This window comes from Caretta caretta, chromosome 8, assembly GCF_965140235.1.
Source record: "Caretta caretta isolate rCarCar2 chromosome 8, rCarCar1.hap1, whole genome shotgun sequence".
Classification (NCBI taxonomy): domain Eukaryota; kingdom Metazoa; phylum Chordata; order Testudines; family Cheloniidae; genus Caretta; species Caretta caretta.
Window position 1 is genome coordinate 1667861 of NC_134213.1, and position 16161 is coordinate 1684021.

At 57.7% G+C, this 16161-nt stretch overlaps 3 protein-coding genes across 3 annotated transcripts; 1 reads left to right on the plus strand and 2 right to left on the minus strand.

Annotated features, from left to right (window-relative positions):
• Positions 1–1695: 1695 nt before the first annotated feature.
• HIGD2A (HIG1 hypoxia inducible domain family member 2A) lies at positions 1696–2804 on the minus strand. The gene is made up of 2 exons (XM_048860093.2): positions 2595–2804; positions 1696–2078 (listed from the first exon to the last, which is right to left on the minus strand). The coding sequence occupies exons 1-2, from the start codon at positions 2731–2733 to the stop codon at positions 1912–1914; spliced, it is 306 nt and encodes a 101-aa protein (XP_048716050.1). The 5' UTR covers positions 2734–2804; the 3' UTR covers positions 1696–1911.
• Positions 2805–2973: 169 nt separating this feature from the next.
• NOP16 (NOP16 nucleolar protein) lies at positions 2974–7297 on the plus strand. The gene is made up of 5 exons (XM_048860087.2): positions 2974–3141; positions 4023–4137; positions 4935–5004; positions 6271–6377; positions 6823–7297. The coding sequence occupies exons 1-5, from the start codon at positions 3035–3037 to the stop codon at positions 6964–6966; spliced, it is 543 nt and encodes a 180-aa protein (XP_048716044.1). The 5' UTR covers positions 2974–3034; the 3' UTR covers positions 6967–7297.
• A 416-nt stretch (positions 7298–7713) lies between these two features.
• Positions 7714–15562, minus strand: ARL10 (ARF like GTPase 10). Its single transcript, XM_048860083.2, has 4 exons — positions 15329–15562; positions 13841–14009; positions 13223–13398; positions 7714–12399 (listed from the first exon to the last, which is right to left on the minus strand). The coding sequence occupies exons 1-4, from the start codon at positions 15479–15481 to the stop codon at positions 12223–12225; spliced, it is 675 nt and encodes a 224-aa protein (XP_048716040.2). The 5' UTR covers positions 15482–15562; the 3' UTR covers positions 7714–12222.
• Positions 15563–16161: the final 599 nt, after the last annotated feature.

Consider the following 16161-nt stretch of genomic DNA (forward strand, 5'->3'; position numbering starts at 1 on the left):
TCCAAAGCGGAGGTTCACAGGACCTGGCTGTATTTATTCCCAGCAGAGACAAGGACGTCAGCATGCCTGACACTGGGGTGTCAGCTATCATGAAACGTCCCATTACCTTAAATCCAAACTGCCCCTTGTGAAGCAGATCCTGGCTGGGTGAGATGAGCCAACCCCACCACTCTGAGCCCTGCCAGATTGCAAATGAACAAGGTGCTTGCCAGACTAACCCTGCAATCCCTTCCTCCTGTGCCAAGATTCAAAGCCACAGCACCCTTGGCTGAAACAAAATACCCTGTCCATCCAAATGGCCAATGCAAGTCACTGGGCTCTGGCCAGGGGAAGGGTGGTGGGAGGCAGCAAGAGGTATGTTACTAAGTCTTTGTTCTCTGACTTCATTCTGTCCAGCCTTGCCTCCAAGTAGCTTTATTCTACTCAGAGACGCTGCCCTTACAGGCTTCCACATTCACTGTCTCAAAGACTCGAGGCCATTTGGCTCTGTTTACAAGTACAGGGCAGCAAACCTCCTGGGATCTGAGAGGCAAGCTGGGACCCTCCCCAGTCACAAAGATTCCCTGGACACAATATGGCATGGAGACCCCCTCATGGCACAAATCTTCTGCATAGATCTTCATGTCTGCTGTGTGTAGCTCCTTACGTTCTTCCTTTTGTCAGCCACTCAATGCAGGACCGCAGCCACCAGTCTGGTGCTGTCAATACCATCTGCTTTCTGCCTTTCTCCTTCAGAGTCCTGCACTATGCAGCTGCCAAAAGGAAGGACAGGAGAACTACACCCTGCAGATATGATTAGAGTCAACAGACCATTTCCCTCCCTCTCATTAAATCCTCCCACCCCAGCTCTGCATGTTTGACCTAGGAAGAGCAAACATTCTTTATAATATTGATGTAGCTCCAAAGTACCTGCTAAAGGAGGATCCTTATTCATTGAGATTTTTTCCCATCTTTCAATGTTAATACTAAACACATTCCAGTTAATGCATGGAGAGCTTTTAGACAGAGCCTCCTGCTGGGAAGTTTAAGACAGGAGAAAATACTGCTCCCCTTGGGCATCGGAGACTCAGAATGCAGGAACTTCTAGTTCTTGACAAAGATTGATTAGTTTCACAGTAGTTAAACTCCAACCATTAATATTAAAAAACCCACAGACCTGATGTGACCCCACCTTTGAAACTCTCCAATTTCACACATTCCAACAGAGAGCTGCATTTCCTGTGTCCTAATCTCCATCACTACAGCAGCAGTTCTCTACCTGTTTTTTTTCCCCATTGTATATAAGGACCCTTCACAATTTCCCTCTGCTTTGGAATTCAATGTCCTGATCAGAATCTCACTGCAATTCTCTCTTTACAAAGCATGGGTGCAGTTGGCTTATGGTTGGTAACCTAATAGATCTCACATTCTTTCCAGACAAGCCCTGGTCATGGGACATGATCTCTCTAGACAGGATCTAGCCCCAGAGAGGGGGACTGTTCTCTCTCATCCACAGTATTTTGGTCCCACTCCCTGCCCGGAAAGATTCATCACTTGATCGTGCCTAAGGGTTAGCACAGCCCGTTCCCCAGGGGGGTCACCAAGGCAATGGATCCAACGGCCATTAATAATGCTGGGTGCTAGAGACTGATGCTGCCTGTGGGTCCCCCAGGAAAGGATGAGTGCCCATGGAGTCAAGAAATCTCGCAGGTCAGGTTTTAGGTTGAATCACTCAGGTGTATTAGCTGCATTTCCAGAACTCTAGAACCCCGTAGGATCTTTAATAATTGCTCCACCACCACCATTGAGCTGGTCCCCCAGCAAGATGAGAGCTGCACTCACTCTCTCCAGGGCCAAAGGGTCCATTTCTACAACACAAAGCACAGGTTGCCTGTCCACTCCTGGAGGCTGCAGCTCATCGCCAGCCTGACCTTACTTCTGAGCTTTCATTGCTGTGGCCACCACCCCCACCATGATGGCAGCAATGGTGAAGCCCTGAGCCAGGATACGGGCCCGCATCATCAGCTGGGACTGGCGGGTATTGCCTTTCTGGAAGCAAATGAGTCCATAGGTCAGAGCCCCTGCAGTGGAGAGGCAGCCTGCAGAGAGGGACAATGCTGGGAGGTTAGTGGGGGGTGGTGGGCTGAGATCTGAGGGGCAGGGTTCAGGGCCCCCCCCGTGGGTCACCCCTAACTCTCTCCACCCCTTTCCCCAAACCTCAATGTCTCCTCCCTCCCCACCCCATTTCCCCTGCTTCACCTCCCTCTCCCTGCCCGCGTGGTTAGTAGGCAGGAGGGGGACACCCCAAGGGCTCTCCCTGGGTTATGTCCCATTTCCTGAGCATCCCCAAACCCTTCCAGTTCCTCCTACGTGTCCCAATTGCTTCTCACATTATCCCTGCCCCCCCAGGCCCCTAACTCCCCCATCCCCACAGACTCCTAGCTCCCCACTCCCCTCAGATATGCCCCCACAGGCACCCAGGCCCCTAACTCCCCCATGCCACACCCTCCCCCCGACCACTAACTCCCACGGTGCCCCCCAGACCTCCCCCCAAAGCCCCAGCTCCCCACTGCCCCCAGACCCCCAACTCCCCGCCCCCCCGGGCCCCCACTCACCGATAGGCACCAGCGGGTTCTCGCGAGTCTTGCGCAGGAACTTGTCCCGGAACCCCTCCCGATGCAGCGGGGTGGGGACGAAGCCCTCGATAAGGGGGGGGCTGCTGGGGTCAAAGGGTGGCGGGGAGCTCTGAGCCATGGTCACCACTCCCGCGAGCAGCGCAGGAAGGTGACTGCCGGGGACCCTCCTCAGCCACCGTACTTAGAACGGAAGTCAATGGCTGCCGTGGGACTACACATCCCAGCAGGCCTTGCGGCTCCAGCCGTTCGTGTTAGCGCAAGGCCTGCTGGGATATATAGTCCACAGCGGACCGGGCCCTAGCGAAGGTCTGAGGGAAGCCCTGACAGTAGAACTACATTTCCCATCGCGCCCAGCGCCCGGCCCGCCCCGGCGGCCCAGGGGTCTCTGACTGCGGCCGCGTGAGCTCGCAGCCGCCGCGATGCCGAAAGCCAAAGGGAAGAACCGGCGCCAAAAGTTCGGCTACAGCGTCAACCGCAAGCGGCTGAACCGGCAGAGCCGCAAGCGGGCGGCGCCCCGTATCGAATGGTGAGCGGAGGGGGCCGGGCCGGAGGGGGGGCTGGAGGGGAGCGGAGCGGGCCGGGCGGGGGGGCTGGAGGGGAGCGGAGCGGGCCGGGCCCAGGGGCGGAGGAGGGAGCGGAGCGGGGCGGGGCCGGGGGGAGGGGAGCGGGGCGGGCTGGGCCGGGGGGCTGCGGAGGGGGGAGCGGGGCGGGCGGGGGGGCTGGAGGGGAGCGGGGGGGGCGGGGGGGCTGGAGGGAGGGGGGAGCGGGGCGGGCGGGGGGGAGGGGGCGGAGGAGGGAGCGGGGCCGGGCCGGGCCGAGGGGCGGAGGAGGGAGCGGGCCGGGCCGGGCCGAGGGGCGGAGGAGGGAGCGGGCCGGGCCGGGCGGCCGGGGAGGGGAGCGGGCCGGGTCGGGGGGCATCGGGGAGAGGGAGGGGAGCGGGCCGGGGGGCCGGGGCGGGGCCGGAGGGGAGCGGAGCGGGCTGGGCCGGGGCCGGGGCCGGGCCGGGGCTGGGCCGAGGGGAGGAGGAGGGAGCGGGCTGTGGGGTGGGAGCGGGGGGATCTGGACCGAGGGGAGGGGGTGGGCCCATGCAGTGGGGCAGAGTGGGCAGTATCCTGGGCTCCATCATTGGTTAGGCTGTGCAGTGGGTCGCGGGGAGGCTGGGCCCCTCAGGACAGCCCCCCTACTAGGGTGCGAGCCACCCCATAAAGGGGTTACAGCTACTGCAGGAGTATTAAAGACCCTGCGCCGGGGGGTCTGCCCTGGCTGCTGTGGGGGGTGGAAGTGGGGGGGTTCCTGAGGCCAGACACAGGTAGTGGGAACAGGGCTCTTGCGGCACGGATGGGCCATCAACTGGTGTGGTGTTGGGTGTGAAATGGCCACTTTCCTCCCTCTTTTGTCTCTGGCCAGCTCCCACATCAGACATGCGTGGGACAGAACCAAATCCGTGTCTCGGAACCTGGCTGAAATGGGGCTGGCTGCGGACCCCAACAAGGCGATTCCCATCCGGAAAAGGCAGCTACCGGTAAGTACAGCATACGAGCAACATATTTCTCCCGAGAGGCTAAACCCCAGGGACCAAGAGGGGGCCCAAGGGGTGGAATTGAACATAAGGGAAAAATCAGCTGGGTTGTCTGGCAACACTCCCCAACCTGGATGGGTGACAATTCTCCAAGGGCACTGATGGATGCCCACTCGCAATAGGAGACCCCTAACTAGACTGGACAAGGTACTAGAAAATGTGTCCTGCCTTGGTCTCTGGGGTGTGGACCCAGTGTGGTCTGCCATCTTGATTCTTTCTCGAGTGAGAGTGTGTGTGTGTGTGTGTGTGAAGGGCCAGGAGTGGCAATGCAGAGAGAGCTTACGCGCATGTGCAAGGAGCTGTTGAGTCTTTTACTTGGGGATTCATTAGCCAGGGGCAGTGGGGTTAGCCTGGAGACACTTCACTTGGATCAGAGGGACAGAAAGCAGTGAACAGTCCCCCTCTTTGTTAAAGCACATGCTGTCAGGCCAAACTTGGCCTTAGCAAATATTGTCACAGTGGGCTTGTGATCAAGAACCTGAAAGCAACCATGTTCACAAGGCATTTCTCTCAACATGGACAGTGACTCTAGGCCGGCCAGCCAGCATAAGAAGTGAATGGTAAATGAGGCTTTTTGAACTTCGAGGTGGTCGTAGTTACATGGACTAAGAAATCTGTTTAAGCCAGTCAGTGGTGCAAGGGCTGGATGGGGAAGGAACAGCCTCCAAAGCCATGTGTGAATGCATGAGCCCCAGGTGAATGGAGTTTTCTTGAGTGGTCTCATCTCCCATTCAATGCAGGTGATGGAAATGGAGGTTGATGGCCAAGACAAAGGGAAGAGAGTTGTGCAGAAGCCTTACGTCCTGGACGGTTGGTACCACCCTCCTCTGGCTCTAAGAGTGCTTGCTTTGCTGGGCACTGCAGTTCCCACTGTGCTCATTTCATGCGAACGAGGTGCAGCTCTTAGGCTCCTGGGTGGGTTGGTAACTTGCCCTCAATTGGGTAAAGCTTGGGTATTTGTTGTTGCAGTATGCACCCTTCAGCCAAGTATTACGGATCCCTACTATGCCATGACTGGTATTTATTCTTATGGTGCTGCTGCTTTGCCACAGATGTCGGAAATGGCTTTAGAACTCTCTTCTTGTGGGGGCAGCCAGCAGAGGGAGCTCATGTAGCCAATAACCCCTGTCCTAGAGCTGAGCTACCACTGGTTCATGTTCTCTGCTTTGTGCCCTAGGTGAGGATCTGTCTGATGGATTCCACTTCCTCTCCCCGCTCCTCTGTGCCCTGGCTTGGTTCCTTCTCACCAGAGAGAGCTCTGCTCCTCTGATTGTTTTTAGAGATCCACTGATCTCTGGTGCTTTTTGCAACTAGGAAACTAAGAGGCAAAGCCCGTTGGCTTGTTGTCATATCAAAAAGGGGGTGGGTGAAAGCTGGTTTCTGTAGCAGGACTACAAGCCCACAGGAGCATCCTAGAAAGCTGCCTGCAGCAGCAGCTCCTCCCCTCCGAGCAGGAGACTTAGTAGCGTGTGGCTGTGAGTTGGGAGGTAACAGTTGTGCCTAGTGTAATGCAGACTATTAAGGAGACTCTGTCCCATACTGATGTGTGAGCTGAACATTGGCCCTGCTGGGTTTCAGGATTCATTAGCCCCTGAACATCACCATCTTAAGCCCTCGAAGTGTCTGGTCTGGCAAAAGTGTCAAAGGCCCTTAGTTTGCACTGCCAGCTTCTGTCCCGGGCTCGGGATTTAATTGCTCTATCTGAACCCCCAGCCAGGGCATATCTTGAATGTTGTCTCTTCATGACAGCCCCACTCCCGCCTGCTCTCTCATCTGAGCACTGTAGCTGGCCATTGCGCTGATGAGACAGACACATGTCACATGTGGTAGAAGGCCTTGAGTCTGGGAACTTCCAATGTGTGTTCTCTGCTCTAACCCACTGAGCAGGTGTTGGTGTGTCTACCCCCACGAATGGGGAGTGGCCATTAATGCTGGACGTGTCCCTGAGAGGGACCAGCCTTTGCCAGTGATGCATGGCTCAGTCTCATTTCCACAGATACCAGGTTCAATCTCTGGAAGCATCAGGGCTCCTTAGAAACACTGCATGGTTCTATCTCTTTGTCTTGCGGTGCCTAGAGCTGGAGTATGAGGCCAGCCTCCCGGAGAAGAAGTCGGAGACGCTCTCCAGAGACCTTATCGACTATGTGCAGTACATGATACGGAACCATGGCGAGAACTACAAGGTGGGTGGTCCCTGCCTTTGCCCGGTGAGGGTCGGAGGACATGTCTGGGAGCCTCTGCCTCAGTGCTTGTGGCCACTGGGAGAGCGACAGCGCAATCCTGTTACAGCATCTTCTTAGCCATTGGGGGGGCACCAAGAAGCAGCCAGAGGTGTTCCGTGCCTGGAGCCTGCCTCCTCCTGTCTGGCTGCTCTGTCAGGGAAGTGGCTCTTTGAATTTCCTGGTTTGAATCTGAGTCACCTTTAGGGTGCATGAAACCTCACCCAGCCTCTAACCACACCTGCCTGTGAGTGGAGTTGAGTAGGCGGCTCAAGGTGCCAACCCTGTGCTGCATGCAGCCAGCCGCAGAGGTGCTTGTTCTTGGGCTGTGGGGGTCTCCTGGATATCTGCTCCATCAAGCCCCCAGCGAGGCAGCTTCCCTGACTCTGTCCCCTCTCCCCACCCCCAGGACATGGCTCGTGATGAGAAGAACTACTACCAGGACACGCCCAAGCAGATCAAGAGGAAGATCAGTGTGTATAAGCGCTTCTACCCTGAGGAGTTCCAGGCTTTCACTGCATCCCTGCAGCAGGTCAAGATGGACCAACAGTAACTGCCCCCACCCTGCCCTGTTGGACTCACCTGCAATGGCAGGTCTTGTGCCGCCACTCCCCAGGCAAACCAGGGAAGATTGACTCTGCCTGCTGGTGCCCTTTCACCATGCGCAGGCTGGGGCCCGCTGAACTAGATGTAGGTTCTGGTGGGCCAGGAAGGATCCGCCCTCCAGGGGGAGATGGTGGGACTGAGCATGCGCGAGAATGGGCTCCTCCGTGTGGCTCTGCAGGCCCGAAGGCCACTGCCTCACCATAGTGGGGGCGAAGGGAAGAGACCATCTCTTGTGTCCTGCAGCTCTTAGTTACAATAAATCAGACTCTTCCAAACCAGCATGAATACACCCGAGTGCAGCTCACTCAAGGGCTTCAGCTCCTCCCTGCACTGTGCAGAGCTGGGGTGGCCCCGGCACTGACCCAAGGAAGTCTTCATTCTGGGAACTGCTCTGGCTCTTCAGGGGTGGTGCAAGTCACCTGGCTGGGAGGTGCTGTGGCCCCCTGCCCAATGCAGCCATGGGGCTGGATTGTTCAGTCCCCACAAAAAGTCCACAGGGTTTTGCTGCTGGCTGCTTCAGAACAGCAGCCCTGGGACTGGGAGGAGAGGCTGGCAGGGTGCTGCCTTTCCCCAGTGCTACACGTTCACCAGCAGGGACTCACGCTTGCCCTTATCTCTACCAGAGTGCTACCCAGGCCTCAGTGGGTGAGGAGCCAGATTAGTGAGTGGGGCACCCAAAAGAGCCACAGTCGTGTGAATTCATCGTTCCATTTACTATTGTACTAGTCATATTTAAACAGTGTGACGGGGAAATATTTAGTTTGTATAGATTATTCTCACAGCAAAATGGCTGACCAAGTATTTTTATCAAGTGCAATTGGTTAATATAGTAAAAGCAGCCTGACTGGTTAATGAAATCACAGTGTTTTCATAGCAGGAGCTGCAAAGAGCCACTTGTTGTTCCCCTGCCTCAGGCTGAATGTCACTGGCCCTAGAGAACGCCTGCCCCTCCCAGGGGCTTTTCTGTGGTACTGCATGGAGGGACTTACTGCACAAGGCTCAGGCTTATCCCCTTGGTAACTGAGAGCAGCTGCCAGCCTTGAGTGCTACTGACCCTGAAGGCTCTGCTCACTCAGCCTGCACAAGATCCCCCTGCCTGTGCCCTTCTGCAATGCCAGCCCTGGGGTTGGCAGCAGCAAATGGCCTGAATGCATTAAAGTAGCGCTGCACCAGTGCTGGGGGGCCCTGTAGCTCCTCTGCCCGCACCCTGCCTCGTCCCCTAACACAAGGAGAGGGGAAGGAAGGGGGGTAGCAGGAAGCAGAGCAACTACATGGCTTGGGGAAGAGTTGCTCCCCAAGGAGCACCTAAAGAGCTCTAGAAAACACCCCTCTCCCCTTCTACACCCATCTCCTGCTGAACATGGGGCAGGCAGACCAACCTACCCTTGGCCTCTTCCACACTCAGGCTGTGAGTACAAGCCAGGGAAGCACCTGGTCCTTAGGCAGCTGGAGACAGGAATGGGCAGGTGCACCCTTCCTGTGTAACAGCAGGCACCTGCCCCTCCTTTGTCTCCCAGCAAGGCACCTCTCACTCCCACTTGCTTCTGGCAGGGCTCTCTGCCCCACACCTGGGGCTGCTCAGGAATGTTTCAGCCACTGCTGCTGGGGGTGGTTTACTCTCCCAGTGGAGCTTTGTTCCAGACACAGCATATGGGCCCAGTACAGGCCTGTAGGAGCCTCAACTGCCTTTCCTCACCGTGGGTGGGGGTGAGTGCAGGGATGTACCTGTACCAACTGCAGACTTTTGCTTGGAGGCTGGACTGGCACCAGTGCCTCTGTCTGTTAAGCACCTACCCCATCTGTCCCTGCAGGGCGGACGGCTTGGGCAGCGACTGACTCCAGGAGCTTCCCCCTTTCCTGGGGGTTAGCAGCACAGGTGTCCCCTCACTGTGGCTCCGGTACCTGTTGTGGTTCACAGCCATGGGAGACACCTGCCTGCAAAGCTTCTTAAAGGGAAGGGAAGAGTCCCTGGGAGGCAGGGGAGAAAAGCTGCCCCAACTGGGCTCTCCCCAGCTCGCCGCCCCCCCAAACTGTCCCTCCATGGGCAGAAGCTACCCTGGCTAGCCAGCTCCAATGAGCAGAGCAAGACAAAAACGCCACCTCCTCCCGCTGCCAGCAGAGGGGCCAGTCTCACCCCGAGAACGTGGGCTCCCCTGCATGGCCAGACTGGCCCATTCCCAGCAGCAGTACATGTAAAGAGCTGCTGTCTCTTTGCAACTGTGAGCAGACAGGAGCGGGGCCAGGGAGACTCCTCCCTAGCAGAGGGCAGTAACTGGCCATGGGACAGCGTGGTACCAGCAGCCCCATTAATCCCACTGCAGGAGCCCTGGCCGCATGAGGGATTCTGCTCCCTTCGCACAATGGAAAGACAATTAGCAATAGCTCCAACTAGGGGCAGAACTTTTCTTGACCTGCTGCTCACAAACCGGGAAGAATTAGTGGGGCAAGCAAAAGTGGATGGGAATCTGGGAGGCAGTGACCATGAGTTGGTAGAGTTCAGGATCCTGACACAGGGAAGAAAGGTAAGCAGAAGGATACGGACCCTGGACTTCAGGAAAGCAGACTTTGACTCCCTCAGGGAACGGATGGGTAGGATCCCCTGGGGGGCTAACATGAAGGGGAAAGGAGTCCAGGAGAGCTGGCTGTATTTCAAGGAATCCCTGTTGAGGTTACAGGGACAAACCATTCCCATGTGTCGAAAGAATAGTAAATATGGCAGGCGACCAGCTTGGCTTAACGGTGAAATCCTAGCGGATCTTAAACATAAAAAAGAAGCTTACAAGAAGTGGAAGGTTGGACATATGACCAGGGAAGAGTATAAAAATATTGCTCAGGCATGTAGGAATGAAATCAGAGGGCCAAATCGCACCTGGAGCTGCAGCTAGCGAGAGATGTCAAGAGTAACAAGAAGGGTTTCTTCAGGTATGTTGGCAACAAGAAGAAAGCCAAGGAAAGTGTGGGCCCCTTAATGAATGAGGGAGGCAACCTAGTGACAGAGGATGTGGAAAAAGCTAATGTACTCAATGCTTTTTTTGCCTCTGTCTTCACGAACAAGGTCAGCTCCCAGACTGCTGCGCTGGGCATCACAACATGGGGAATAGATGGCCAGCCCTCTGTGGAGAAAGAGGTGGTTAGGGACTATTTAGAAAAGCTGGACGTGCACAAGTCCATGGGGCCGGACGAGTTGCATCCGAGAGTGCTAAAGGAATTGGCGGCTGTGATTGCAGAGCCATTGGCCATTATCTTTGAAAACTCGTGGTGAACGGGGGAAGTCCCAGATGACTGGAAAAAGGCTAATGTAGTGCCAATCTTTAAAAAAGGGAAGAAGGAGGATCCTGGGAACTACAGGCCAGTCAGCCTCACCTCAGTCCCCGGAAAAATCATGGAGCAGGTCCTCAAAGAATCAATCCTGAAGCACTTACATGAGAGGAAAGTGATCAGGAACAGTCAGCATGGATTCACCAAGGGAAGGTCATGCCTGACTAATCTAATTGCCTTCTATGATGAGATTACTGGTTCTGTGGATGAAGGGAAAGCAGTGGATGTATTGTTTCTTGACTTTAGCAAAGCTTTTGACACGGTCTCCCACAGTATTCTTGTCAGCAAGTTAAAGAAGTATGGGCTGGATGAATGCACTATAAGGTGGGTAGAAAGTTGGCTAGATTGTCGGGCTCAACGGGTAGTGATCAATGGCTCCATGTCTAGTTAGCAGCTGGTGTCAAGCGGAGTGCCCCAGGGGTCAGTCCTGGGGCCGGTTTTGTTCAATATCTTCATAAATGATCTGGAGGATGGTGTGGATTGTACTCTCAGCAAATTTGCGGATGATACTAAACTGGGAGGAGTGGTAGATACGCTGGAGGGCAGGGATAGGATACAGAGGGACCTAGACAAATTGGAGGATTGGGCCAAAAGAAATCTGATGAGGTTCAATAAGGATAAGTGCAGGGTCCTGCACTTAGGACGGAAGAATCCCATGCACCGCTACAGACTAGGGACCGAATGGCTAGGCAGCAGTTCTGCGGAAAAGGACCTAGGGGTGACAGTGGACGAGAAGCTGAATATGAGTCAGCAGTGTGCCCTTGTTGCCAAGAAGGCCAATGGCATTTTGGGATGTATAAGTAGGGGCATAGCGAGCAGATCGAGGGACGTGATCGTTCCCCTCTATTTGACATTGGTGAGGCCTCATCTGGAGTACTGTGTCCAGTTTTGGGCCCCACACTACAAGAAGGATGTGGAAAAATTGGGGAGAGTCCAGCGAAGGGCAACAAAAATGATTAGGGGTCTGGAACACATGACTTATGAGGAGAGGCTGAGGGAACTGGGATTGTTTAGTCTGCAAAAAAGAAGAATGAGGGGGGATTTGATAGCTGCTTTCAACTGCCTGAGAGGTGGTTCCAGAGAAGATGGTTCTAGGCTATTCTCAGTGGTAGAAGAGGACAGGACAAGGAGTAATGGTCTCAAGTTGCAGTGGGGGAGGTTTAGGTTGGATATTAGGAAAAACTTTTTCCCTAGGAGGGTGGTGAAACACTGGAATGCGTTACCTAGGGAGGTGGTAGAATCTCCTTCCTTAGAAGTTTTTAAGGTCAGGCTTGACAAAGCCCTGGCTGGGATGATTTAATTGGGGATTGGCCCTGCTTTGAGCAGGGGGTTGGACTAGATGACCTCCTGAGGTCCCTACCAACCCTGATATTCTATGATTCTATGAATTGCTGCCTGCCACAGAAGAGCCTCGCTGCAGGAGCTCCTATGGCCCCTCCTCTGCCCCATCTCCTGCCCTTCCTGTGCCAGGAAGCACCCAGGGGGCCTGCCTACGCATCCTTCATTTAGGTTTGTCAATTTGTCACTGGGGGGCTTGGGGATATTGTGTGTAAACATCACTGTGCCCCAGCTAGAGATGGGAGACTCCGCCCGTGAGCTGCATGGGGACAAAGGCTGTTCTCCCATCTCGCCAGAGATCCATGACTGGGCTGGGCCGCTGCGTCCTGAGGGCAGCATGTATAGATCCCAAGGGGGGTGTAACTGCACAGCATCTCCCCAAGGGAGCATAGAGAAGCCGATTGGGGATAGCAGCATGGGAGTAGAGCGGCTCTGGCCCCTGACAGTGCAGAGCCAGCAGTCTCCAGTCCAGCACCTCAGTTCCAGGCAAAGACGAGCAGCAGCAGGGTCAGTCCAACCTGCCCGTCTCTAGAGCGTGAAGAGCACTTCAGAGCTGGGAGAGCAGTTCCACCAGTAGACTCTTCACACGCCGGATGCTGGTGGCACTGGCCAGCGCAGCGTGAGTGGCGCTCGTGGGCAGCAGGAAGAATTCCCTCTGTCCATTCAGCGTGTGCAGGGCCAGCTCCTGGTGCAGCTCAGCTGTGCTCAGGGCATCACCCTTGTCCTAGGAGAAACCAGGAGCAGCTGGGTTTGAGTGGTGTCACTCAGCTCCTTAACCAACCTGCAAAGCCACCATCTGCCTTAACCTATGCAGCTCCCCTTCCAACAGGGCTCAGCCATGGCAGGGTGGGGCAGAGCAGGGCCCTGCATGGATGGAGCTGCCGGGGCTCATGCCCATTCATTGTGGCCCCAGAAAGCGAGGAGTCTGCACTTGGGCGTAGCTTCAGAGCCCAAGAACTGGAAGGGATCCCTGCAGCGTAGGGGGAGCGGACTGTGATGCTCAGAGGGCTGCAATTAGGTGAGCCTCAGCCCCCCTTTTTGCATTGAGGTCATTTACATGGTTGTTCTTCCTCTGGAAACCACAATTTAACAGTGGTGCCAGCTAGAACGCTGGAGATCTGAGTTATATGCTTGAACTAAATTCTGTTCTATACATGTTCTTATATGACGCTGAGCACCGGGATTTCCTCTGTCCTGGGCATCTCTCATCCTCGCCCAAGGGGCAGAGTGTGTGCAGGAGAAGGGGTTGTTGAGGATTTTCTATATGCAGTGCGTGCTGCGCACACACACGCGTTAGCAAAGCCGAGGCCAAAGAAAGGTGCCCTTCACTTTCTATTCTACATTGGGTTTTTATACCCCTCATCGCTGCAGTACTGGAATGCTGTCTGAGCAGAGAGGAGGAGGTTTGTGAGGGTTCTTCATGTGTCCCCTTTTGGGCCCAAGCAGCCCTGCCTTAGGGGTCTAAAAATTCTTTGCTACAACTGCCTTGTCCCTGGCCAGCCAGAGCCTTACAAGTGCCCAGAGGGACGAGATGCTGAGATTCTGACCTGTTTGTTGGCCAGGACGACCAAGGGCAACCGAGGATCCTCAGCCAGCAGCCAGTGCAGCTCCTGTCGAGCTGTAGGGAGGCGTGGCCCGTCTGAAGAGTCCACTACGAACACCAGCACGTGGGCCTGACTCAGGTACTGGTTCCAGTAAAATCGCAAGTTCTGGCTGCCGCCGACTGAGATATAAGGAGCCAGAAGTCATCTATGCAGCCAGCCCAGGAACGGGGGGTGGGGGGGTCAGGGGTGCATTTCCGAAGCTCTGCACCCCAGGCTTAAACTGGGAAGAAGACATGGGAAACGGGGGTGTGTGGGTGTGAAGATTTGTTAAATGTGTTTCCTGGGGGCATCAGGAAGGAGACAAAACTCCCTCTTGCAGTGGGGGAGAAGCAGTGCAGAGGGGCCTAGGCACCTCTAACCAAACTGAGAGGCACTTACTTACACAAGTGCTCTAGCAGCTGGTGACCAGACACGCATGGAGTCGAAGGTAATTCCTGGGCAGGCTAGCTCTGAGCATGGATTCTCCAGGTGGGCCAGCCCTGCGGACTAGTTTAAAAGCTCCCTACTCTGTGGCAAGAGGTCGGCCCTGCCCCCAACAAGGGAGCCCAGGGCCAGACTTACGCTCCAGCAGGTCGATCTGGAAGCCTTCTGCGTACACTTGGACTGAGTTGAAGCCCTGGGTGGGTGCTGTGTGGTCCTTGGCTGCCTCACTGGAGATGTAGTGGAGAACGCTGCTCTTCCCAGCTCCCTCCAGGCCCAGCACCAGGACCTGCCGCATGGAGAAATCCAGCTGCCAGGAGAGCAAGGGACTGGAATTAGAGCAGTGGAGTGGCTGATGCAGGGACCCTGGAAAGGGAAGGGCGTTCCCTCAGCTACTGGAGGAGGTGCTGCCTGGGCCAAGCACAAGCAAAGCAAGTGGCCACATGGTGCCCCATGTCCCCTGCAAGAACCACAATTCAACGTCAGCCCACCCCCTGCCCGCATCTCCCTGCGCAGGGCCCAGTGCTGCCCACGGGCAGCTTGGAGCCCTGCAGTTGTAACCCCTGGGGGCCACAGGTTATGGCAGGGGAGGACAACCAGCTTTATGCCTGGGGTCTAGCAAAGGACTTCCTGACCCAGGTCCCTCACTGAAGAGGTGGAGAGCAAGCAGGTATACCCACAACTTCAAATTGCAGTCTCCAGGTGAAGCGCCTTCCTCTCCCTGCCCCAGTATGTGCCTTGTGGGCTTGCCCTGACCTGGCACAACCTGGGGGCTCTATGCCATTTCCATAACTGGAGGGGTGGGGACTGGGAGGAGGGGAATTGCTGTAGTGGGGCAGGCAGAGGCGGGCTGCCACATCCAGGAAGCAGCCCAACTCTCCAGGGGAGGAGGTATCCCAGGCTGCTCTGTAGTTAACCTTCTGAATGACAGGACCAAAACGCCAGCGTGTGGGGAGCAGGGCAGGCACCCAGGGGGCGGGAAACCTGGGTGGAAACAGGTGCCATGTAAAGCCCTGCATGGTGGGGCTCGAAGAGGGGACACCACATCCACTCCCTGACTCACCTTAGCTGGCCACCCAGCTTGTCTGGGTTGGGGGGGTAAAATACAAAAAATTGGGGGGCACATGACCCCCCCCCGCCCGCATCATCTCTGGACGCAAAAATGACAGAAACAACTGGAAGGGGGCACACATAAGCTTGCTTGCCCCAGAGCTAAAATGCCGGGGGGGGGGGGGCTCTGTTGGCTGCAGATAGGGCTGGGTGCGGGGCCGGGCGGGGGGGCTACATGGAGAACTCCGTGTGGAGGGCAGGGCCCCCCTGGGCTCCCACCGCGTGGCTACTGAGGCCTCACCCAGCCCTGGGGGGCGCAGCCCCTGACCAGGCCCAGCCGGAGATGCTGGCTCCTGGGGGAGAAGGGAGGTGCCCCCAGCCCCGGCAATAAGGCGCACGGCTTGGCACCCCTCTGCCAGGGAGCCCGGCGCCGCCCCTGCCCCCCGGGGAGGAAACGGGGGGCGAGACCTGCCGGTGCGTCTGGCAGGGAACGGGGCGGGGGGTCTCCAGCCACGTGCGCGGCCCGGGACCCAGAGCCCGCCCCGCCGGGGTCCGGCCGCGGAGCGCCCCCGGCTTTACCTGCCCCGCGGCCGGCGGCGGCCCCCAGCGCGCCCCCCAGCGGCCGCCGCCGGGGAAGTACGTTCTCCAGGCGATGAAGAGGAGCGAGCCCAGGGCGGCCACGGCGGCGCCCAGCGCCAGGCTCAGGTGTCCGAAGGCGCCGGGAGGAGCCATGGGGGCCCGGGCGGGGCCGGCCGCCGGGCGAGAGCCGCCGCCGGCCCGGGGCGCCCGGCTGCCCGCGGCTGGGCCGCCAGCCAGGCCCTGAAAGGGGCCGCGCCGCTCCGCCCCCGTCGCGCGTGGGAGGCGAGGGGAGGCGGCGAGCGAGGTGGTTCCCTTTCCTGTTCGGAGGCCAGGCGGGGCGGCCGCCGTGGGCAGGGCCGCCGGCCGCGAGTGGGGCTCGCCCACGCGGGAGGTGCTCGCCGTGCCGCGGCTGCCACGGGCGGGTCAGCGCCGCCAGGAGCCTCGGGCTGCCCACGCGGGCTGCTCGCGGCCACACTCGGACGTGCTCTGGCCCTCAGCGGGGGCTCCCCCCCCCCACGCGTGCTGGCGGCGGCTGCGGGCGGGGCGCTGCTCCTCGGGTCGTGCTTCTCAGCTCCCCCCGGCGCTGCACTTCGTCCTGCTCATGCCATGCCGGGGCCCACCCCGGTGACCGGCCTCCGGGGCGGAGAGGCCCGTGGCCGCTGCTGCCGCACCGTGCAGCACCCGCTCCGGTATCGCCGCGGGGCGGGCGGCAAGCGGAGCCAGTCCCAGCAGCCCGGACAGCCGCGTTTGCTCTGCTCCCAGCGCCGCCGGCGAGCCAGCCACGAGCGGAGCGGCTCGGGCAGGATCTGCCCTTCCTCGGGGCCGGGGCCTCG